The sequence below is a fragment of the Dendrobates tinctorius genome, unplaced genomic scaffold (assembly GCF_039654945.1).
Source record: "Dendrobates tinctorius isolate UK_male_01 unplaced genomic scaffold, ASM3965494v1 ptg000022l, whole genome shotgun sequence".
NCBI lineage: Eukaryota > Metazoa > Chordata > Amphibia > Anura > Dendrobatidae > Dendrobates > Dendrobates tinctorius.
In genome coordinates this window covers 20,077,095-20,102,290 of record NW_027361690.1, presented here as the reverse complement: position 1 = coordinate 20,102,290, position 25,196 = coordinate 20,077,095, and the positions used below count along the sequence as shown (strand labels likewise).

Genomic DNA, 25,196 nt, shown 5'->3' with positions numbered 1-25,196 from the left:
ACTAGGCAAGTCAGGTTTTTCCATTCCTTTTAATGGGGCCGGAGCGGAACTGGAAACAGCTGAAGACAGCGGCTGGTAAGTATGTTATTATGATGGGCAGGCAACATGGATTAGTGCCACCACTCCAGCTCTGAAATGATAATAAAAAAAACCCTGAGTGGTGCATCACATGAAATCTGTAGTGCATGTACAGTACAAATCTGTAATTCTCCTTTAATAATCTGACTTAAAGGGGTATTCCTATCTCAAATATCATATCCCAATATGTAGTAGGTATAAAAATAGCAAATACGTACATTTGTAAATCTAGTATAATTTTTCTGATTCGCTAGGCCTCTTTCTCATGTGCATGCATTGCAGGACCTTAGGTATCCATGGTTACTACCACAGATATAGTGACAGCTAGTTGCTAGTGGTCGTAACCATGGATACCAAAGTTCCTGCAATGCCTGCACATGAGGAAAGAGACATAGCGAATTAGAAAAACTATACTACATTTCTAATTGAAGGTACACACTTGGTCAAAATTGTTGGTACCCCTCGTGTAGTGACAGAAATAGCTCGAATCTGACATAAGTAATGATAAATCAAAAATCTATGAAAATGAACAAATGAAAGTACATTGCTTTTCATCCATGCTTCCACAGAATTTAAAAAAAGACAAAAAAAAAAACTCATGAAATAGGCCTGGACAGAAATGATGGTACCCCTAAAAAAAAAAAAGTGACAAAAGGGGCATGATAAATCAAGGTGTGTCTACTAATTAGCATCACTGGTGTCTACAATCTTGGAGTCAGTGAGTGGGCCTGTATAGAGGGCTACAGATACTCACTGTGCTGTTTGGTGACATGGTGTGTATCACACTCAACATGGACCAGAGGAAGCGAAGGAAAGCGTTGTCTTAGGAGATAAAGAAAATGATAGACAAATATGTTAAAGGTAAAAGTTATAAGACCATCTCCAAGCAGCTTGATGTTCCTGTGACTACAGTTGCACATATTATTCAGAAATTTAAGCTCCATGGGACTGTAGCCAACCTCCCTGGACGTGGTCGCAGGAGGAAAATTGATGACAAATCAAATAGATGGATAATACAAATGGTAACAAAAGAGCCCAGAAAAACTTCTAAACAGATTAAAGGTGAAGGTCAACCTCAAGAAACATCACTGTCAGATGGCACCATCCGTCGTTGTATGAGCCAAAGTGGACTTCATGGAAGACGACCAAAGAGGACACCATTGTTGAAGAAAAAAAATCATAAAAAAGCCAGAGTGTAATTTGCCAAACTACATGTTGACAAGCCTCAAAGCTTCTGGGAAAATGTTCTATGGACAGATGAGATAAAAATGGAACTTTTTGGCAAGGCACATCAGATCTATGTTCACAGGCTGAAAAATGAAGCATATCAAGAAAAGAACATACTTTGAAACATGGAGGAGGCTCTTTTATGTTCTGGGGCTGCTTTGCTGCATCTGTCACATGGTAGAATCTGTGCAGGGTATAATGAAATCTCAAGACTATCAAGGGATTCTAGAGAGAAATGTGCTGCCCAGTGTCAGAAAGCTTGGTCCCGGTTGCAGGTCATGAGTCTTACAACAGGATAATGACCCAAAGCACATAGCTAAAAACACCCAAGAATGGCTAAGAGGAAAACATTGGACTATTCTAAAGTAGCCTTCTATGAGCCCTGACCTAAATCCTATTGTGCAAATTGCCTCTTCAGAGAGGAAGAGGACTTGAACTTTATAGCGCCACCTGTTGGTAGTTGCGATCCTACAAGTCACAATCAACCCTTTAACGAGTCTTGCAATATGACTTAGGATAAAAGCCAAACCAGAATCTCAACTTGAAGACACGATGTTTCGGGCTATTGGCCCTCGCCAGTGCAAAGTATGAGAACTGATTTGGCTAGGTGAGAGGCTCTGGACTAAGGAAGTAAGGTTTCTCCTTGTGGAGAGTGACATACCAGCTCGGGCTTGTCAAGGTAAGGGGGCTTATTCGCCATGCAAATTGCCTCTTCAGAGAGAAAGAGGACTTGAACTCTATTGCGCCTGTTGATAGTAGCGATGACTTGGATATCCCTCAAAAATGGGAAATCTGTTACTCGTGTATTATTTGTAGTTCTTCCAATGCTGACATCTTTTGCAATATTTTAGTGAAATGACATACTTTAGAGTGGATTTAATAAGTTTTGCCATTTCTATAGATATTCCCTGCTGCAGAAGCAAATGGCCATCACACGTCAGAGAGCATTCAGCTGAAATACAATCCATACCAACTAAATGTGACCCGGAAAGATGTAGCCACCAACCAGGACCCTATAGGACGAGATGACAAGTATGGGGATCTGCAGAGAGAGTTCCTGGATACTGGTGAATGTAAGTTTCCTAGTAAAGAATCAGTCTGGATTTCCAAACATTGATAACACAGGTCTGCAAAAAAAAATAAATTTCAATGGCTGTTTTGGTCATTCGACGTAATCTTTGTTTTTTTGGTGCGCTGAATCCTAAAATGACCTTCGTTTTGTCATAGGACATCATGTTTACTGACAATTTAGGAAACTATGTTAAATAAGGCAATACCGCAAAATAAATGAAAACAGACTTCTAAAATTTGTTTTTGCAAATTTTTTCATAAATCATTTTTGAACTAAAATGAGCTAACACGAAAATCAAATTATTATTTCCCCCCCCCCCCCCTGTGAGGCTCCTCTTGGTACATTTATGCTTGTGAGTAGCATGTGTAATGTCCCTCTGAAGCATCCAACACTAGTCTGCCATCATTGTAATGCTCCCCCTGATATCTTCTTTTCATCTCTTTTATGTCCTGGTGGAATTGTTCACCTTGCTCTTCACTCAGCTCCCAAATTTTCAGGATAGTCAAGTTGAGAATGGAGGAAATGCACTTTCCAGGACGTCCTATCCTGACAGCACCATGGGGTTGTCCTTTCATCCTTCCAGGGACAGGAAATGCGCGAGAGGTTAAAAGGTCCCCTCCCACACCACACTCCAGTGTTTTTCCTGTCCCTGTAAGGACAGGCACGAGAGCGCCGCAGCCGCGGCATACAAAGATCTTACCGGGGCCAGGAGGTTCGGGGTCCTAACCACCAACTCCTCCGGGTCGGACGATGTAAGCGGCACCCCCCTAAGGAGGGTTCCCCGCCGGGTGTCCCGTGGAGCGTCGCTCCGGGACCCATCCCTGCTTCCCCCAGCGCGGCTCCCGCGGCCAGAACGCATCAGAGCGGCGGCGCGTCACTTCCGGGCGCCCAGATATGACGACTTCCGGTCGGGGCACGGAGGACGCGTCAGAGGGCGGCAGAAGGAGCGTTCCTGAGCAAGACAAGGTAGGATAAGAGCGGGGGGGAAGCGGGAGACCAGCGGCAGATTGAGAGCGACAGACGCCTAGGTTTCTGTCAGACGCCGCCAGCATGGACGCCAGGACCAGTGAACAGCCAGAACCAGCGTCCGTGAGTAAAGGGGCACAGGGGCAAGATGGCCAGAGACGGGAGCTTGTTTGTAAAGGGAGGACTCCTGTCTTTTAGGATAAGGCGACACCGGCTCCAGCAACAGCCAGGACATCAGGCAAACCCAAATGCCCCATCTGTGCCAGCAAGCTGCCGAACGCATGGAAGAAACCCCTATGCGAGGATTGCACACTCCAAATTGTCAGAGGCGAGCAGGCAGCCTTTCTCACGGAGATGCGCGCAGTAGTCAGAGATGAAGTTCAAGCCTCGGTCTCTGGAATGCTACCTACTCAGTCTTCCGGCCGGTCCCAGTCCAAAAGACCTAGATGGGAGTCCGACCTATCATCGGAAGAAGAGATACGGGGCGCGGACTCGGAGGAAGAGGGCGAGATTACCTCGGAACCCCTAGAAACAGGGAAGAGGTACCTCTTTACATCAGAGAACACGGAAGAGCTGCTCAGGGCAGTAAGAAGTACAATGCAGATAGAGGAAACCCCGAAAGAACAATCCATCCAGGACACAATGTTCGGGGGACCTAGAGCCAGGATTCGTCAGGTCTTCCCAGTTAATGACCATATCCGGGCAATGATCCTGGAAGAATGGGAAGATGCGGAGAAAAGACTGATCGTGCCGCGAGACTTTAAACTGCGACTTCCATTTAACCAGGAGGACATCAGCACTTGGGACGAGGTGCCTAAGATCGATTCACCGGTGGCCAAGGTGTCGAGGAAAACTTCGATTCCTTTTGAAGATTCTTCCAGTCTCAAGGAGCCCATGGACAAAAAGGCCGACGTGCTCTTAAAAAGAGCTTGGGAGGCCTCAGCGGCAGTGATAAAAGCAAACATAGCCGCTACATCGGTCGCTAGATCCATGCACCTATGGATTGACCACTTGGAACAACAGTTAAAGGACAAAACCCCTAGGGTTGATATCCTTGAGAGTATTCCCCTGTTGAAAATCGCGACCGGTTTTCTAGCAGATGCTTCTGCGGAATCGGTACGGTTTGCGGACAGAAATAATTCCCTATCCAACGCGGCCCGCCGAGCCATATGGATGAAAACCTGGTCGGGAGACTACCAATCTAAAAATAAGTTATGTTCCATACCCTTCTCGGGCGGGAAGGTATTTGGGCCAGCTTTGGATAAAATTCTAGAGTGCCTCCGACGACAAAAAAGGTTTTTATTCGGTCGTCCATGACAGCACCACCTGAGAGAGGGATCCGCCCTTCCTAGGAACAGGAAAACCTACAGATACAAAAAGGGCGGCACCTCTCCCACGCATCAGTTGGTTTCCTGTTCCTAACAAGGACAGAACTCCCTACAGATCGTCCGTCATGGATAACTGAATTCCCAGGCCAGCGGACCGACTCAGGTAGCGGGGGGTTCTCCTACCTCGGTCTCGCTGGGGGCCCTGGATGTGCCACGGTGGGTCCGGGTAGGATTTCCACGGCAGTGGTAAGAGCAGGCGGAGACAGGGTCCGGTGGGCGCCTTCTCCATGGGACCGGTGAGGTAAGCGGTGTCCCCCTGTGTCTCCTTTCCCCGGAGCTGTCCGTTCGGGCGGGCACCGCCGGCGGTGTCCCACAAAGGGAGCGGACGGTTCCGAGCCGGCGGCGCAGTGCTAGCCCCTTGCCGCGCGTCCCCGCGGCCTCTGTCGAGCGGCGGAAGTGACGCGGCGGAGGGGGCGGGGCCTAGCGCCGAAACCGGAAGTCGGATGCCGGTCGACTTCCGGTTGTTGTGGACACGCGCCGATGCGTGCCCGCCGCCTGACGGGCCTGAAGGGGAGAGGGAGGATCGCGAGGCGGTCCAATGGGGGGCCCGAACACCGGACGGAGTTCCTGCTGATCCGGAGGGGAAGCCTTCTTAAGACAGAAGGCATTGCTGCTGAGGTGCTTCTGGAGGTCCAGCGATGGACACAACAGAAGCCCCCATGGACCCACAAGAGGTGCAGCCCGTGGCAAAGCACCCCAGTGACCAGCCTAAGGGGCGGAAGAAGGGACGTTCGAGTGGACAGAGCCACAGTAGTTCCTCTAGGCCAAAGGATCCTCCTGCAGCCCCCCATGATCCGGTACCTGTCCTCATCTGCAAGGGTAAGAGATCTGCGAGAATGTACCCTGATGCAGTGTCCCCTTATGTTTTTTGATTCTCAGGGGAAGAAGGCCACAGGGAAGCAGAAGCACAAGGAATGTGCCCTCTGTAGTTACCCCTTACCAGATGGCCACCCTAAGAGATTGTGTCAGTCTTGCGTGAGACAGACGGTAGGGACGGAGATGAGGGGTAGAACGTGAGTGGAGTATCAGACTCTTACACTCTTCCCTATTTATGCAGGTAGCAGAAGAAGCTCCAAGCTTCGCTACAGACCTGAGGCAATTAATCAGGACTGAAATAAAAGCCCTATCAAAAGAAGATTCTTCTAAAAGAAGACGGGCTAGTGTTTCAGGCTCAGAATCTTCAGTCGGCCCTAGGAGGGAAGATATCTCCTCAGAGTCCTCGGCCTCCTCTTCTTCTTCCGAAGAGGATTCCAGCCGGTTCTGTTTTCCCTTGGACCAAATGGATAAATTAATTAAAACCATAAGGTCAACCATGGGGGTAGAAGAAAAAAAGACGGAACTGTCTGCTCAGGACATTATGTTCGGGGGTCTAGACCCCAGAAAGCAAAGGACTTTTCCATTAAACGAAAGAGTCCAGAGCCTGATAGACAGGGAGTGGAAAAAAACGGAAAAAAGGGGTTCTATGCTGCCTGCTTTCAAGCGAAGATACCCCTTTGAGGACCCAATAGTAAGTCGATGGGATAAGGCCCCCAAGCTGGATGCAGCAGTAGCTAAGGCCTCCAAAAAGTCATCTATACCCTTCGACGATATGGCCTCCCTTAAAGACCCCCTAGATAAAAAGGCAGATTCCTTTTTAAAGGGCACATGGGAGATGTCAGCAGGCGCCCTAAGGCCAGCAATAGCAGCCACGTGCGCAGCCAGATCCATGATGGTTTGGCTGGATCAATTGGACTCCCAGCTAAAGGATGGAACCTCGCGAGCTTCCATCCGTAAGTCTCTTCCGATTATCCAGAATGCTGCTGCCTTTCTGGCAGATGCCTCGGCAGACTCAGTAAGAATGGCGGCCAGGTCTGCAAGTTTGTCTAATTCGGCCCGAAGAGCCCTCTGGTTAAAATGCTGGCCGGGAGATATCCAAGCCAGGTCCCGTCTCTGTTCTATCCCCTGTGAGGGTGAATACTTGTTCGGCCCCGTCCTAGACGAACTGTTAGAGAAAGCCGGGGATGAGAAAAAGAAATTTCCGAGTCTGCCGAAATACATCCTGGAGACGTCCCTTTTCTAGGAAAGGGTATTCCCGCAGGAGGCAGGCCAGAGATCAGAACAGATGGGACAACAAGAAAACCAGAGGTACGGGCTTCATGTTCGGAGGAGGGGGGCGCCAAGAAAGTCCATCACGGGATAATAAGAAGCCGCCCCAATGACTAGTGGCTCCGGTAGGAGGAAGATTATCTGCCTTCTACCCAGCCTGGGCCAGAATCTCAAATAGCAGCTGGATACTGGGGGTGATAGCTACAGGACTGCACCTAGAGTTCTCCTGCGTTCCCCAAGATCGGTTCAGGGTAACTCCGCTCAAATCTTCCCCGCTAGAACAAGCTGCCCTGGAGACCGAGGTCCTCGAGCTACTGGTCAAAAAAGTCCTGACGAGAGTTCCAGAGGAAGAGAGGGGGAAAGGCTTCTATTCCCCCCTGTTCTTGGTCCGTAAACCGGACAACTCATTTAGGGCTATATTTAACCTCAAAGCCCTCAATAAATTCCTGGTCGTATGTCCGTTTAAAATGGAAACAATTAACACCGCAATAAAAATGCTGTTTCAAAACTGCTTCATGGTGGTCCTAGATCTGAAAGACGCTTACTACCATATACCCATATGTCTAGCACACCAACCTTTCCTTAGACTGGCGGTTCAGTTGGAGGGGTCAATCCAGCACTTCCAGTACGCGGCCTTACCCTTCGGGGTGGCAGTTGCGCCCCGAGTATTCACCAAACTGATGGCAGAGGTGATGGCCCATCTGCGCGAGCTAAACATTCTAGTCGTTCCCTATCTAGATGACCTCCTTATAATAGGCAGTTCAGCCGAGCAGTGTTTAGAATAATTACAGAAAACGGCAGCTCTAGAGCGGTTGGGATGGCTACTTAATATCAAAAAATCCCGTTTGCAGCCATTAAAAATTCAACAATTTTTAGGCCTAACCCTAGATTCTAAAAAGCAGGAATGCCGTCTGCCCCCAGAGAAGCTGCTGCACCTGCATGGCCGGGTCCTGAACGCTTCCAACAACCCCTCCATGTCCCTCAGGAAAGCCATGTCCCTGTTGGGTTCCCTCTCGTCCTGCATTCCCGCGGTCCAGTGGGCCCAAGTTCATACGAGAACTCTACAGGGCGAAGTTTTATGGTATCAGAGGATTCTTGGGGGTAACTTAGAAGGTCGACTGACCTTATCCAGAAACACAATAGAGTCCCTGGAGTGGTGGCTAGAAAGAAATAACTTGTCTAGAGGGGTCCCTTGGGAGTATAACATTACCCGCGTGGTCACCACGGATGCAAGTCCTTCCGGTTGGGGGGCGCATATGGAGGAAATTCTGGTCCAGGGCCTATGGGAACGGGATCAGATACAAATGTCTTCTAATTTGAAAGAATTGACAGCGGTAGTACACGCAGCTAAAGAGCTCCTTATGTATCTACAGGGCCATCACGTACGAGTTCTCTCGGACAATCGAGTGGCCGTGGCCTATATCAACCACCAAGACGGAACTCGATCCAAAACTCTGATGAATGTGGCAGGACAGTTGTTCCAGCTAGCAGAGCGGCATTTTTTATCTCTCACGGCTCTTCACATAAGAGGAAAAGAAAACGTTGCGGCAGATTTCCTAAGCCGCAATCTGTTAAAACAAGGAGAGTGGGCCTTAAACACCTCCATTTTCGTTCAGATCGTGCAGAGATGGGGTCAACCAGAGGTGGATCTATTCGCCACCAAGGAGAACTCGAAAACGAGACAGTTTTGCTCCCTAAATCCCAGGGAGACTCCTCTGGCAGTAGATGCGCTTCTGATAAAATGGGACTTCAGGCTAGCCTACGCCTTTCCTCCCCTATCTCTACTTCCTCTGGTGTTGAGGAAGATCAGGAAGGACAGGGCAAGGGTCATAGTCATCGCCCCGTTCTGGCCCAGAAGAGCATGTTTCTCGAACCTCAGGATCATGTCGGTAGACGATCCTTGGGTTCTCCCGGACATCCCGGACCTTCTGTCCCAGGGCCCGGTCTTCCACCCTCAGGTGGCTGGCCTACATCTCACGGCGTGGAATTTGAGCGGTCACTGCTAAAAAGTAAAGGCTTCTCCCCAGACCTAATTGACACTCTACTAAAAAGTAGGAAAGTGGTGACAACTAAGATTTACGTCAGAATTTGGAAAAGATTCCTCCAAAGCTCAAATATAAATACTGATGATTCCGTCCCTATAGGCCAGATCTTGGAATTTTTACAAAAAGGGCTGGACCTGGGTCTCTCCACCAGTACCCTTAAAGTACAGGTATCCGCCTTAGGGGCCCTCTTTAGCTGCAACATCGCGGCTAATTACTGGGTCAATAGGTTTATCAAAGCAGCGAGTAGATCCAGACCAATAGTAAAGAATAGACTCACGCCATGGGATTTGAACCTAGTCCTCACAGCTATGACAGAAGTGCCATTTGAACCCATCTCGTCAGCCTCTATTAGGAGCCTGTCCCTCAAGATAGCTTTCCTGATAGCCATAACGTCAGCCCGTAGGGTAAGCGACATTCAGGCATTGTCTAGGCGCCCACCTTTTCTTCAGGTAAAAGAGGATAGGGTAATACTTAGACCTGACCCAGCGTATTTACCAAAAGTAGCCTCCAACTTTCATAGGTCGCAGGAAATAGTCCTTCCATCCTTCCTCCCTAAACCAACTAATGAGAAAGAGGAGAAGCTACACACTTTAGATGTTAGGAGATGCCCCTTGGAGTATCTAGCGGCTACCGATCCCTGGAAGGACAATGCCCTCTGTCTCCTACCAAGGCCCTAGGAAAGGTCTTAGGGTGTCCAAAAGTACACTAGCCAGATGGATTAGAGAAGCAATCTCGTTAGCTTATACCTCAAAAGGTAGAGTAGCTCCGGAGAAATTGAAGGCGCATTCCACCAGAGCCGTGGCGACCTCGTGGGCCGAGAGATCGGAAGTCTCCATCGACCAGATCGGTAAGGCGGCCATTTGGTCCTCTCCGAGCACTTTTTATAGTCGTCATAGGCTAGACTTGGGTGCTTCTGCAGACCTCTCCTTCGGTATCAGGGTTCTGCAGGCTGTAGTCCCCCCCCTAAAGTAGTGATTACTCTCTGTAATTCTCTCAGGTGGTGCTGTCATGGACGACCGAATAAAGTCTTAGTTACTTACCGGTTAACGGTATTTTTCGGAGTCCATGACAGCACCCATAGATTCCCTTCCCTTAGTCAATTTGGGTGTGCACGTCTTCCCTTTGTACATATCCACGGGTGATAAAAATTTAAGTATTAATATTGTTGTACATATAATCATGCATTAACCTTGGAGGTCCTCTTTTATGCTCTGTAATCCAACTGATGCGTGGGAGAGGTGCCGCCCTTTTTGTATCTGTGGGTTTTCCTGTTCCTAGGAAGGGCGGATCCCTCTCTCAGGTGGTGCTGTCATGGACTCCGAAAAATACCGTTAACTGGTGAGTAACTAAGACTTTCAGAGGAAAAACCAAAGAGGCAATTTCCCTTTCAGAGATCCTGACCATACCAGAGGCAGGAATATAGAGGGAAAGGGAAATCTTCTCGCTGGGAGTACTCGAGGGGGGGGGAAGAAGTAGAGCTCCCCCGTCTCGCTCCGGACAAAGTTCCAGGAGCTGAAGGCAATGATGCCATGCCTGTAGGGGGGCGCCTCAAACACTTTGCAGGGGCATGGCAGCGCATCTCCCAGAACCCATGGGTCCTCAATACAATCACCCAGGGCTATACCCTCGAGTTCACAAGATCCCCTCCAGCACGATTTGTGGTTACAAAACCCCGTTCCAAGGCCATGTTAGACCCTATATGGGCAGACATAAGAGACCTGTTAAAGACAGAAGTAGTAATTCCTGTCCCAGAGGTAGAGAGAGGTCAGGGCCACTTTTCTACACTCTTCACGATAAAAAAAAACCGTCGGGGGAAAGCCGAACTATCAAATTTAAAGCCATTGAATCAATGGGTTCGCTACAAAAGGTTCCGAATGGAGTCCCTAAAAACCGCCATCCCGCTAATAGACCAAAACGCATCCATGTGCACTATAGATTTAAAGAACGCATATTATCACGTTCCATCCATCCTCAATCTCAGAGGTTCCTGCGTTTCGCCCTAGAGAAAGGAGGCAAACACTGCCACTTCCAGTTTCAGGCTCTTCCGTTCGGCTTGGCATCAGCACCTCGTGTTTTTACAAAACTTGTGGCCGAAGTCGTGGCAGACTTAAGACAAAGAGACATAATAATTGTACCTTATTTAGACGACTTCTTGGTAATATCCCAGTCAGCGTCCGAATTAAAAGAACAACTCGGCTCAATAATTTTCAGCCTCGAGAGCCTAGGTTGGATCCTAAACAGAGAAAAATCAGATCTGCGGCCCAGCACCCAGAAAAAATTCCTAGGGGTAATGCTAGACTCCAGAAGAAGGGTCTCGTTCTTGCCGGAGGTAAAGAAGAAACCCATCATGGACAAGGTTCGGCAGCTTGGCCAACACCAGGTTTCGATAAGGACCGCGATGGAAGTCCTGGGCACCCTAACCGCATGCATACCCTGTGTCATGTGGAGCCAGGCTCACACAAGAATCCTACAAAAGGAGATCCTTACAAAATGGGACAGACGGCAGTCCTCACTGGACAAGAAGTTCCGACCGTCTCCGGTGCTGAGATCATCTCTGAAATGGTGGATCAGCAACAGAAACATCAGCGGGGGTTCCTTGGATCCTGTCTCCATGCGTGACCATCACTACAGATGCCAGCAGGGAAGGATGGGGAGCCCACCTAGTAGGAAGATTCTTACAAGGAACGTGGCCCAAGAGTATCAGCTTACAGTCCTCAAACTACAGAGAGCTGCGAGCAGTTTGGGAGACTCTGAAGAGAAGCGGGTCAAGACTACAGAACCAACATATAAAGATCATGTCGGACAACGTGACCACAGTAGCCTTCCTACGCCACCAGGGGGGGGCCCAAGGCACGGGAAACTTCAGAAGCTAGCAGCTCGCATCCTCACCTGGGCGGAAAACAATTCTCGCTCCCTGTCAGCAGTGCACCTGGAAGGCTCCCAAAACAGGATAGCTGACTATCTAAGCAGACAAGAAGTCCGAACACCGAATGGGAGCTAAAAGAAGAGATCTTCAAGGATCTTTGCCATCGCTGGGGGACACCCCAGCTGGACCTCTTTGCGACAAGAAAAAACGCCAAGCTGAAGAGGTTCTACTCCCTCAACCCGGCGGACCATCCAGAAGAAATCGATGCCCTGGACTAGAATTGGGGAAGGGGACTCCTATAAAGTTTTCCACCGATCGCCATAATACCGAGGGTCCTCAGGAAGATCCAGGAGGAAGGAGCTCGGGTGATGCTGGTCGTACCTTTTTGGCCCAGGCGGAGTTGGTTTCCCCTCCTCAGAAAGATGGCTCAGAGGGGGCCACTCCACCTACCAATAATACCAGACTTGCTCTCCCAGGGTCCAGTGCTACACCCAAACCCAGGAAGCCTGCAACTGGCAGCATGGATCCTGAGAGGGACATCCTAAAGTCCAATGGCCTCTCGGACCAGGTGATCTCCACATTGCAGGCCAGCCGGAAACTGGTGACGAGAGCAATATATTGTAAAATCTGGAAGAGATTCTGTACAGAAAGTGGTAGTGCTCCTTTTGACCTATCTTGGCCTGATATCCCTCGGATCCTGGACTTCCTACAGGCCGGATTAGATAAGGGCTTGACCCCGAGCACACTCAAAGTCCAGATAGCGGCCTTAAGTACCTTCTTTAATTTCACCCTATCCTCCCATCCATGGATTGCGCGATTTATTAAAGCCACCCAGAGGTTAAGACCCACATTAAGAAAAACTGTCCCCCCTTGGGACCTAAATCTGGTACTCAACACGCTGTGTAGGCCCGCTTATGAGCCAATTTCGGAGATAGACATTTCAAAGCTCACACAAAAAACTGCTTTTTTGGTAGCTATCACCTCATCTAAACGTTTAGGTGAGATCCAGGCCCTCTCAATCCAGAATCCCTACATTCAGATCTTCGAGGACCACATTACACTCAAACTAGATCCAAAGTTTCTCCCTAAGGTAGTGTCGCCGCAGAATCTAAACCAAGAAATAATCCTGCCCTCGTTTTGTCCAGCCCCAAAGAATGATAAAGAAAAATTGTTTCATTCTCTGGATGTTAGACGTACGGTCACCCGTTACCTGGAAGTCACCAGGGACTGGCGACAGGACACAAAACTATTTGTCCAGTACGGCGGCAAAAATAAAGGTAGAAGTGCGGCTACACAGACTCTAGCGAGGTGGATAACAACAATAATCTCCTCGGCGTACGAGGCCGAGGGCTTGCCGGTACCTGAGGGGCTTAGGGCTCATTCCACCAGGGCGATAGCGACTTCATGGGCAGAGAGGGCGGGTGCCTCAGTAGAACAGATATGCAAGGCCGCCACCTGGTCTACACCAAATACTTTCTGCAGACACTATAAGTTGGACACTCTATCAGCTAGCCAGGCGACCTTTGGTCGCAGAGTGCTACAATCAGTAGTCCCACCCTAAGCGAATTCCTACTTTGGTATTCCCCATGGTGCTGTCAGGATAGGACGTCCTGGAAAACGGAGATTAGACCTACCGGTAATGTTATTTCCAGGAGTCCATCCTGACAGCACTGGTAGTTCCCTCCCAAGGATTTGTATTGGTATCATTATGCTTGTACTAAATTTAAATAAAATTTAATTGCATCCATACTGGTGTGGTACTTGGGAAAATCACTGGAGTGTGGTGTGGGAGGGGACCTTTTAACCTCTCGTGCATTTCCTGTCCCTGGAAGGATGAAAGGACAACCCCATGGTGCTGTCAGGATGGACTCCTGGAAATAACATTACCTGTAGGTCTAATCTCCGTTTTCAAACTCCTCATTCAACCTAAAGCTTGAAATGCTTTCAGCATTCGTCCGATGATCTTTTTGTAGTCAGGATCTGTTTTGTTGCCTAAAAATTTCTCTACGACCTCTTTAAATACAATCCATACTTCTTTTTGAGGATCCGTCATGGTATTGACAAACTTTTTATCAGCTATAAGCCTTCTAATGTCTGGTCTGATAAACACACCTTGCTTCAATTTTGCCTCCGAGAGGCTTGGAAACTTGGAGACCAAGTATTTGAAGCATTCCCCATCTGTTGGAAGTGATTTTATGAATTGCTTCACCAAGCCCAATTTTATGTGGAGAGTTTGTAGAAGAACTTTATAGGGAGGTATCAAAGTTTCTCGGAGGACATTTTTTTCACAGACTGTGTGCACCCACGGCTGCCAACTCTTCTTGGTCTAGTGATTTTCAGTCTCTACTGTCCCACAGACATAGAAAACGAGGGTATTTGGTATGCCGAGTTTGTTGCCTCAGCAGCATGCACAATATCTTCAAATCCCCACACACTTGCCAACCGTGTTCTTCATATTTAAGTTTACGAAGAACCAATTCTAAGTTCTCGAAGGTTTACTTCAAGTGTACGGAATGACCTACAGGGATGGAAGCGTAAAACCCGCCGTTGTGGAGTAAAACTGCTTTGAGACTTCTTTTCGAAGAATCTATTAAAAGACGCCATTGCGCTGAATCTTATTGGATTTTGAATTGACCCATCATCAAACCTTCAACATAGATGTAATTACCCAGGAAGACAAATTGGTTTAAGTAAGGAGCAAACGCCTTTTCACGATGTCTGAACCATGAAAAAGACACTCCTGGTAATATTAAATTCTTGCTTTTGAGCCTTGATCCAAGTCAGCGGCATATTTGGGAAGATTAAAGTCTCTTACTAAATCCTTCATCTCCTCCTGGGGGAAAAAAAATTAGTCTTGTATCATCTTCAAAATCAGAACTTGATTCGTCATCTGGTTCAGGTATGATTCCACCTTCATCGGAGCTAAGTATCTCTTCCACGGTAGCAGGGGCCCTGTGTACTGGTATATCCCATGGGGGATGGGACGAATTGCTGAGTGAAGATTGGGGTAGGAAATGGAATGCTTCCATTTGCAATTATACCCTTTCACATTGTATGAACAAAAGTAACATTCGTCACTGTTTCTTTTGCTGTCGCCATACCTTAGGAATCCCATAATGGAAAACTTTTTTCTTGAACCAATTTCGGAGGTCCTCAACACACCGTTTGCACACTTTGAGGCGCCCAAACCTCATCTTGATCTCCAAGTTTTAGTCTGAAGTATGCAAAGTATATTCACAAAGTCTGTAATATTCAGCTGTTAATTCAACACTGTATATTCCCCACAAATGAGACAGAAACGGTCAGGCGAATTAATACACTTCCACAAAGCCATAGCACTAATTTGGGGAAACATGGTTGATGAATGAATTTCCAATGCGAGTTTTTTGAAAGCATAAGGACCTTTAATTACATCACTAACCACCTGACTGACACCAGCCAATCACGCAGTTCCTATTGATGTTAATATGGAATGAAAATAAGCTGCCTGACGATGATTCACACCAGAGTTTGCAGAAGAACCTATAGGTTTGTGGCAAGTCCTGACTTTTAGGATTTTTTTTTAATATTTTTTTCGTTATCAAAATGCCAAAATACATGGAAATTATGTGAAAATAATCAAACCGCTTGTTAGTCGCAGACTTGTGTAATCGCTTCTTATGTCGTTTTAGGTACATCAAATAAAATGCAGTTTGTGCAGTTACAAGTTCTGTACAAAGCGAGAGGGAGACAACTAGAAGAATTAAGTGCCAAGCTGGAAGAATGTGAGCGAGACATGAGATACCTCAATCACCAGCTTACCATAGTGAAAGGTAACAAACTCTAATAATATCTTGGTGGGATGTTAATATTTCTGGGAAACTACATATAAAATAATAAACAAATACTCCAGGATGGATAGAAAAAATCCCGCAGGGAAAACCAAAATTCTTTAAAATATATCTATATCCATACAAATAAAATTATTTATGTTTTATAATAAAAAAGTTCCGGTAACACAATGCTCAATAAAAAATGCCTTTATTAAAATTTTGGCACAACATACAAGTGCATAAAAAGTAAAATACACAACCACATTACCAATATATGTATGGAAACAGAAAATGCCGATCCATAACATAAGGCTTAATTAATAAACCAGGTAATTAATCATATGTGTACATATTTGATTAACCATACCTGTGTGTAAAATCATGTGCTCAAAGTGCTGTAGTGCAACTGTGCAAACATTAATACACTAATAGTGTAACCTAATCACAAAAAAAAATATATAACAACTTGCTGTGTAATAAAAAATACCTGTAAGCCTATATGCGCTGTGTGGAGTGTCCTAGAACGCGCCCCGATGCGCGTTTCGGAAGATAGATCTCCTTAGTCAGGGAGGTTCTTATGGTTTTGGAGGGGATTGGTTCAAACACACTTTGTTAGCTTTAAATGATTTTGAGTAAATATATTTTATTAATTTTAATTGAAATTTGGTAGGTTTGAATTCTGTTTCCTCCATTCATTTTATATAAAATAATGTATATTGTTTTTATAAATGCTTCTTACAACTTTCAATATTAAGATGAAAAAGACGGAGTGGCAATGAGTCTTCAAGAATCCCAGAATTTGTTTCAGAATAGCAAAGAAGTAGAGCTTCAGTTACGAGGCCAGATTACCGCCCTGGAGAAGACCGTTAATGGTCTGACCACAAATGAAGAGCAGGTAAGTAAAATTACTGAGGATCTGTTCAATTCCTGTCTGAGCCATTAAGTTCAAGTCTATATGACTGGATTGTTTTAGCCAATTTATTTACACGCGCAATATTAGGGCATGAGATGTAAGAGAAGTATAATAGGAATATTCTATGAATATGGGTCCTTGAAGACCCGAAGTGCACGCGTGACTGGTGTCTACATGCCTGTTGGATTTCATGCTATAATATAAAAAAGCATGTCCAATTTCTACAAAATATGGCTGCAAGAATCCTTGTTGTTGTTGTTTTTTTTTTTTTTTTTTTTCTAACTCCACTGAGTTGCTATCTCCCTGGAGAAATCGGATATCAATGCACGACATAGACCAAAAGCTACTTTGACTTGGTTCTATAATATTTCCTGCAGAACATACTTTAGCAATTTTTTTTTAATACTAATTTCTTTTACAGTAACTTTACTGGCTATTTTTTTATTTTTTTTGTATGCACCTTTCAGTTTTGCATTTATTGTGAATTAAAGGGTTCTCTAACATCATGTACTGGCATCACCCACTGCTGCTTGACCCCTTTAGGGGAGAGTTCACATCACGTTATTTTTATCTGTGATCATTCCATTTGGGGGTTACATTTCAGTACGTTCGATGGCAGCTCCTATCTTTTGTCAGAAACAATAGGGTAGGTCACTGCATGTTGTTTTCAACAAGAAAAGACCAAATCAAAGAAAAAGAGTGAAATTGAGTCCAAGTTTTATTTTTGCTGATACATCCACCGGCAATTTTGAATACCGTACTACGATATGGAATCCATACATAACCCCTGGATTGACTGATCTACAGAGAGTGTAATGTGGACCCTTTCTAAAGGAGTTGTGTTAGTTATGTTTTCTCTAGTCACCTTCCACGGCAGCCATATCGGAGGATGTCGCCCCACCCTAATGGGGGACAGGAAATGCACAAGATGTTAAAAAACCCTCCCCTTCCTGCTATATCCAGTGTTTTTCCTGTCCCCTATGCGGCATGAAGAGGTCCTGATAGTGCTGCCGTGGCCGGTGACCGGAGGCACTACAGCATCAGATACCTGTAACGCCGGGCAGTCAACGGTCGGGGGCTCTGCTCTCCTCCGTAGGAAGGCTGCTCCCGTCTCCACTTTGGTGGTACTCGGGACCCTTGCCCGCCCCCTCAGCGCGGTAAAGCGGGGCGGTGCTGTGAGGCCGGGTCCTCCTGGAGCTCCCCGGCGTCCTCCCCATGCGGCATGCTATCCGGGCACGCACACCGGAGGTGGCATCGGGACTGGGGCCAAACTTCCGGTTTGCCTTCCACCTGCGTGCCAGGCAGGAACGCACACGCGACTGTGGGCGCGGTCCGGGGCCCCAGCCACCGGCCCTTCTGGGCGGAGTGTGAATGCTCTCGTCAGAGGATGGAGCACCGCTGAATGTTCAGGGACAGCCGCTGAGCAGCTGGGGAATTCAGCTGTGGGGAGAGGTGATTGAGAGGAGTAGCACACAACACGTTGATGGACCTCGGTTATTCTAATCCTGGTCCAGGTGCGTCCAGGTAAGGCCATTATCTGTACAGTGACTGTGGCTGTCTGACCATGGACGGCGACAAACCCTTACTGTCGGCTACTGCGGACACACGTCACCCTCCTACTGTAAGTAGCGGGTGGGTCCCCCCTTTTCTGTCCAAAGTAGTCTCGGAGGTGGCTTTGTATGCCTTCTCTCTCGTAAGGAGACAAGGCCTCTGACCCTAAAAAGAATAAACCAGGTGTGGTTCCAGGCCTCCCTCTTCATATAGGGGTAGCTTTGTCAGCCCTGCACGGACAATGTATTACGTACAGAGCAGCCCTCCCTACTGGACAGTATAAAAACTCTCATCGGACATGAAGTCCAATCTTCTATGACGACATTTTCCCAGCCACAGCTCCCTCCTGCTAAGAAAATCGGCACCTGTGTAATCTGATTGACTCGGGTGAATTTGATACCTCTAACTCAGAGGATGGTTGGTGAAAATGAGGGTTCCACTTCCACCCTCAGATCTGGGAATACTATCTCTTGTCCGAAGGTGCCTGCGGCCATTCTAGGCTGAGCGTGACTACATTGTCACGGCCACTAAGCAGCTTGAGGCTGGGTCGGGACGGGAATGAGAGACCAGATTAGTTAGTACGGGAGGAAGTGGAATTCTCTGTATATGATGAGATGTTTGGAGGGGCTGAAGCCTTCACGGTTGGTAATGGGCCCCTCCCGAGAGAGACTTGGTGTCACCTCAGAATTGAGGAATCGGTTTTTCCCTTGGACGGAGAGGGCTACTTATGGGAAGTCCCTAAAGTGGATGTGCAGGAGAGCGGCTCTTGCATTTAAGGGTAACTCTCAATGGCAAGCTTGCTCAGGAAATCCTGGGATGCCTCCACAACCCTTTCTTAAGGCCAATATAGCTTCTACATGTGTAGCCGGGTCCCTGTCTGCTGGTGGCGTCCGCTAGAGGATCACCTCACTCGGGACCTCCAGGGAAGAAACCCTTGACTCTTTCCCTATTACAAAAGCGACCGGGTTCCTAGCGGATGCTTCTGCTGAGTCCGTCCGGGTAGCAGCAAAATCTGCGGTGTCAACCGGCCCTTCTAGGTTCGGCAGGTGGTGGCTGCTAAGCAGATTGAGCCTGGGCCGGGACCCGAATGGGAGACTAGCCTGCAATCGCAGGTCACGGGTCATGCATTTATCTCTCCAACTCAGCCAGGGGAACTCTGTAGATGAAAGGTGGGGGTGGAGATTTTGTCAAACGTCCATACGTTTCCCTTTCAGGGAAATTATGTGGCCAAGCTCTGGATGATATCCTAGAGAAAGCAACTGATAAAAATTTTCTTCCGGAACCTAGGAAACGATTTTTTCGTCTCCCTCCCCGTGACCAGTCCTCCCAGAATTCACGGTTCTCCGGTCAGGGGCCGACCCTTGAATTTCATAATCGTTGCAATCCATAACCTCAAACCAATGGGTTATTTGCACCTTTCACAATGGACTGAGATTGAGGTTCGAGAGTCCTCCCCCTCAATGCCTAAGAGTGACGTCCTTGCAGGCGTACCTCCAAAAATCTTTGCTGTCAGACATAAAGACACTTCTGCAAGGCGATCTCCCCAGTTCCACGCTATGCGTGACTGCTCCCGTCGGGTGTCGATTGATGGGCGGCTTGGAGCAGGTCCGGGACCAGAGTGGGAGATCAGCGGGCAAATCGACAGGAGATGGGCAGAAGCCACTACTCTCGCCTCTTCATAATTGTAAAACCCTCAGGAAAGCAGGGTTATAATAAACTTAAAACCCTTGAACCAAGTGGTAAAGTACAGATGATTCAGGACGGAGTCGGTTAAGTCGGCAATCCGCCTCATAAGACAAATTGGGTGTTGGCCACAATAGACCTGAGGGACGCTTACTATCATGTCCCGATTCATCCAGACCACATGGAATTCCTCAGGTTTGCGGTTTTCCAGGGTCCCCGGGTCAACCACTACCAGTTCAACCTCCTGCCGTTTGGGGTGTCACCAGCCCCTCGAGTGTTTACCAAGATAATGGCAGAGGCAATGATCTTCATTTGCCAGCAGGGGATTTGCATTGTCCCATACCTAGACGACCTTCTAATAAGGGCTGCATCCATGTCTCGCCTGAACCAGGACGTAGGAAAGTCCCTGAAGATTTTACAGTCCTTGGGTTGGATCCCCAACCTGGAGAAATCAGACCTTCCTTCGCCAGGGAAGAAGTTCTTGGGGATACTCCTGGACTCAGGAAGGCGAACATCTTTCTTACCCAAGGAACGACAACTCTAACTTGTTCAGAGGTCCTCCAGGTTGGAGACAAAAGAGCACCAACCCTGAGACTGTGTCCTTCCTAGGTTCGCTTGCAGCGTGCGTCCAAACTGTTTCCTGGGCTCAAGCCAATACTCGGTTCCTTCTGTCCTATGTACTCCGGTGTTCGAAGAAAAATCGGAATACTCTGACCAAGAGAACCCCTCTTCCTGGTCATGTGAAGGCGTCTCTCCTATGGTGGCTGGACTACCAGAACCTCCAGCGGGGCGTCAGCTGGGATCGGCTCTCCCTGGAAATTGTCACCACAGATGCCAGCCAGAGAGTCTGGGGTGCTATGGTGGAGAAATCACACTTTCAGGGGGTATGGCCCCCAGACATCAGAGCCAGCTCCTCAAATGTCAGAGAACTGAAAACTGTGGAGGAAGCGTTGAAAGCAGCATCAACCCTTGTCCAAATCATTATGTACGTGTCTGCCCAGACAATGCAACTACAGTGTCCTACATCCGACACCAAGGAGGCATGTAATTCTTCAACCAAAAAATTGGTAGCTGCAAGAAATTTTTCTTGCGCAGAGAAACGTCGGTTGTCCATATCAGCAGGCTAACTTCGTCAGCAGGAAGGATGTTCATTCCGGGGAATGGAGCCTAGGCCAAGTAGTATTTTTGCCTCTGGTGTCAAGATGGGAAAATCCCGATGGGGACCCTTTTTGCCAGCGGTCAAAACGCGAAGGTGGAAACTTTTTTCCCTCAGTCCCACCGACGGAGCATGGGGAGTAGATGCCTTCTACCATCCGTGGCAGTTCAATCTGGCTTACACCTTCCCTCTGATTCCCACGGTAGCGAGAACACTGCAGAAGATACGGGCAGAACAAGTTGCTACAATCCTAGTGGCTCCCTTGTGGCCAGGGAAAAGCTGGTACGGAGCCCTACGGAACATGGCTCAGAAAGACCCAATACTTCTGCCCCTAGAGGGCCAGTCTCCTTTACGAAGACCCTCTACTGCACCCAGACCCGGAATGAACCTTGCGGCCTGGCTACTGAAGCCAGAATTCTAATGGCTTAAGGCTTTTCCGAGGAAGTAATCCAAACTCTACAGGGCCACCGGCCATTCTAGGCTGAGCATGACTAATGCCATTTACGGGAAGGTTTGGAAGATGTTCTCATCTTGGTGTTCCCTAAGTGCCCTAATCCTAATATCACAGATCTTAGAATTTCTTCAAGACTGCTTAGTTCTAGGGCTCACTCCTAGTACACTAAAGGTACAGGTATCAGCTCTTAGTTCATTTTACAATCAAGATCTGGCAAGCCATCGCTGGATCAAGCGATTCATAACCTCAGCAACTAGAATCCGTCCCAGATTCTGTAGTCAGTTTCTCTGTGGGACTTGAACCTAGTTCTCAAAGGCTCGACCAGGGAACCGTTGAGCCACTGTCTTCCACGGCTCTGGAAAACTTAACACTAAAAACTGTGTTTTTGGTAGCAATTACTACCGCAAGGCGCATAGGAGAATTACAAGCACTTTCAATACAGGAGCAATACTTGACCATCACGGAAGATATCATCTTCCTAAGGTTAAATCCCTCCTTTATGCCTAAGGTAGTCTCAAACTTTCATAGGTTCCAGGACATTGTATTACCTTCCTTCTGTGCAAACCCCTCCAACACGAAAGAAGAAGTCTTTCACACCCTCGACGTCTGTAGAGTAGTTCTCTTCTACCTCCAGCAGATGGAGAGTTGGAGGATTGACCAGACTTTATTGATTCAAATTTCCGGTCGGAATAAAGGCAAAAAAGGCGGCAAAAATTACAATCACGAATTGGATCAGGCAAGCTATCAGCCTCACCTACTCTTCACAGAACGTTCCTCCTCCTACATCTCTGAAAGCCCACTCTGCTCGTCAGTATCAATATCATGGGCAGGAAGAGGGAACGCATCTTCTGAGCAGATATGCAGAGCCGCCACCTGGTCGTCTGTACATACATTCAGCAGACACTATACACTAAATTTTAACAGGGATTTAACGTTTGGCAGATATGTTCTGCAGGCTGTTGTCCCTCCCTAAGAAATTAGTTGTTGGTATTTCTCCGATATGGCTGTCCTGGAAGGTGACTAAAGAAAATAGAATTAGTCTTACCGGTAATTCGGTTTCTAGGAACTTTCCATGACGGCACTAATTTCCCTCCCTATCTGATACTCTTATTGGATGATTCCTACACCTTGGTGGTAACTATACATGCTAGTATGTCGAGAAAAAACACTGCATATAGCAGAAAGGGGAGGGTTATTTAAACTCTTGTGCATTTCCTGTCCCCCATTAGGGCGGGGCGACATCCTCCGATATGGCTGTCGTGGAAGGTTCCTGGAAACCGAATTACCGGTAACACTAATTCTATTTTTTGTTTTGTATTTTCCCCCTCGCTCTTGGAGCATACCTTTTTGAATTCCTGTCAGAGCTATTGTTTTTGGACTCAGTTGGGTTATTTTTGGACTCTGATACTTTCAAGTATGATGCTGCACAGATTAGCGAGAACTGTTTGTCATTGATGTGTTGACATAATTCTGTAAGGGTAGGCCACGCTCACTTATTGATTTCAACCTTTTGAAGTGTATTCCACGAAATTATATAACCTAAACATTGTATGCAAAAGTCGCCAAAAATCAGATTATCAAATGTTTTATTGTACAAGACAAAATTAAGAAGAGCATACAACACGAGACATGATTAAAAAAATATATAAAATAGGGGAGGTGGAAGGGTGTGCGTGAATGGAAAATAAGGGCTAGATATCCCAGACTGTTAGAGTACATATTGTAGTTCATGCAATAAATCATTGATCGTGATAAATAAGAAAGAGACATATATATCATGTAATAAGTAAATATCAAGTGAAAAGGAAAACTGTATTCATATACTGCCCAGGGTCAGCGAAACTCACGTTTTTCGTGGTTGGGGGGGGAAGGCAGTGGCTTGTCCTATATGGTCAGTATCATGTAGTTATCCTTATAGTTTTAAATTCTTCCATTTTGGGTTTCTCACTACCTGGCATTATGCAACCCTTGGCAGTGTACATAAAAAATATATATATATAAAAACGGTAACATACAGATGAGATCAAAGTTATACCTGGAGAGTAGTGGAATGAAATCCCAATTGACCATATGTGTTCTGCTGCTGCTGAATAATATATGGAACAATACTCAGGGATTCATCAAAAAATATATGCAACATATATGAGGATAATAATGTAATGGAAAAAAGGAGGATTGAACTCCTCACAGGATGGACAAAGCATTTAGTTGTGAAACATTTGGTGGGTGTAGTGGGTTTCTGGACTTATTTTCCCAAGGTAATGCTGCTCTATACTATATAAAAAAGAGAAAACACAGTAGTTTGACAATAAATGGCTTCACCCAACCACTAATCATGAGTGGAGAAAAAGTTTTGGTGTTATCATTCATATTCTCTGAAAAAAGGCCAAGAAAGCAAAAATTCTGTCGGGGTATGTAAACTTTTGAGCACAACGGTATATTTCCAGATATTACCCACCTTTTACTTCATCTGTATTGTCCCGTTTTTATACGATAAAATATTTGATATGCTGATTTTTGCCTACTTTAGAATACAATGTTTAGGTTATATATTCCTTGATGGTGGACATGCTTGGCACGTAAATGGGGCCTAAGACTACAGAATAGTAAAGCCTTTTAAGACTTCCCTCCCTCTTCCAGTGCTCATACATCTGGGTATCTGTCTCCAGTAGGCATAGATGCCCAAAAATAATGCCCAACAGAGCACGCGTACGCTGTTGGTCTATGACTCCGTGTTGGGGGGGGGCAGGGGTGTTCGGACGTATGCCCTGACGGAGTCGCTGAATGGGTGCCTGAACGCAGTGTGAAAGCTGCATGTGACGGAACCTGTTATATAATGATGTTGCTAATTCTCTTAGGATGTAACATGTTAGAATTAATGTTGGCACTGTCGTGCTCTTGGTAAAAGAAGAAACAAAATTGATTCAAACCTAATTGTACTGAATTCTTCATTTACGTAGTTAAGGAAGGAGCTAAAAGTTGCCAAGCTTGCAATGGACAGTATGCAGCAGCAAGTCATGGACCTGCGACGTTCTGACTCGATCCACAGAGCTAGAGAACAACACGAGGCTGTTGTTTCCATGCTTAAGAAGAAGAACGAAGAGCAATTGCTTTCCCTGCAGCAGACGCTGGATGAGGTTAATGGCGCACTTACCGAGCAGGTATAATCCGTGAGTCACGTGTTAATAAAGCGCCTGATCTCTTGACTGAGGCCATGTTAATAGTGCCATACTTCTGTAGTTATATGTCTTTGAATTCTCTTATCTGGATTGTTAATGATTTTTCTTAATCCTTATTTATCAAAGAAAGAAATCTGTAATCGCCTGGAGCAACAAGTGAAACTTTCCGAGAGAAACCAAGAACAAATCAAGATGGAAAAAACAGAGATTATAAACCGCCTGACCAAGAGCCTGGAAGAAAGTCAAAAGCAATGTGCTAATCTCTTACATACAGGTAAGGATGACTTTACTATCGGTTTATGTGCAAAGTTATATTAGTTTTGCTATTTTTTTTGTGTGTGTAAAACGTAAATGGGTGAGAACTATTGATTAGCGAGCGTTCTCGGATAAGGTGTTAACCAAGCACAATCATTTGCCCTGAAGGTGCTGACATATTTATCTGTGCGGCTAAATAATGCATCCACTATAGGAATATATTTTACATTTTTAAATAATTGAGTAGCATTTGTTGTTCATTTTCTTGTTCACCCTTTTTTAGGCTCGATTCAGGAGGCCACTCAGTTACGGATTCAGCTTCAGCAACTGCAGTCTTCCAAATTATTGGGTGATGGCATGAATAAGGCTTTGCAGGTTAGTATTTGTGTCTTAGAAAAAAATGTTTGTAATATCTAGTTTTTCACGTTTTAAAGATGCCTACATAGTGAAAGTTATATCTTTGTTA

The 25,196-nt window shown here is 46.5% G+C and overlaps 1 protein-coding gene across 1 annotated transcript in view; it reads left to right on the top strand.

The window, feature by feature from the left end:
• The window catches only part of CEP152 (centrosomal protein 152), a 116,767-nt gene that overhangs the window by 32,342 nt on the left and 59,229 nt on the right, over nucleotides 1–25,196 (top strand). The window contains exons 6-11 of the mRNA XM_073568457.1: nucleotides 2,207–2,378; nucleotides 15,399–15,539; nucleotides 16,295–16,434; nucleotides 24,257–24,457; nucleotides 24,602–24,749; nucleotides 25,014–25,105. Of these exons, the coding sequence (XP_073424558.1) occupies nucleotides 2,207–2,378; nucleotides 15,399–15,539; nucleotides 16,295–16,434; nucleotides 24,257–24,457; nucleotides 24,602–24,749; nucleotides 25,014–25,105 (894 nt within the window). The remainder of the gene's footprint in view (nucleotides 1–2,206; nucleotides 2,379–15,398; nucleotides 15,540–16,294; nucleotides 16,435–24,256; nucleotides 24,458–24,601; nucleotides 24,750–25,013; nucleotides 25,106–25,196) is intronic.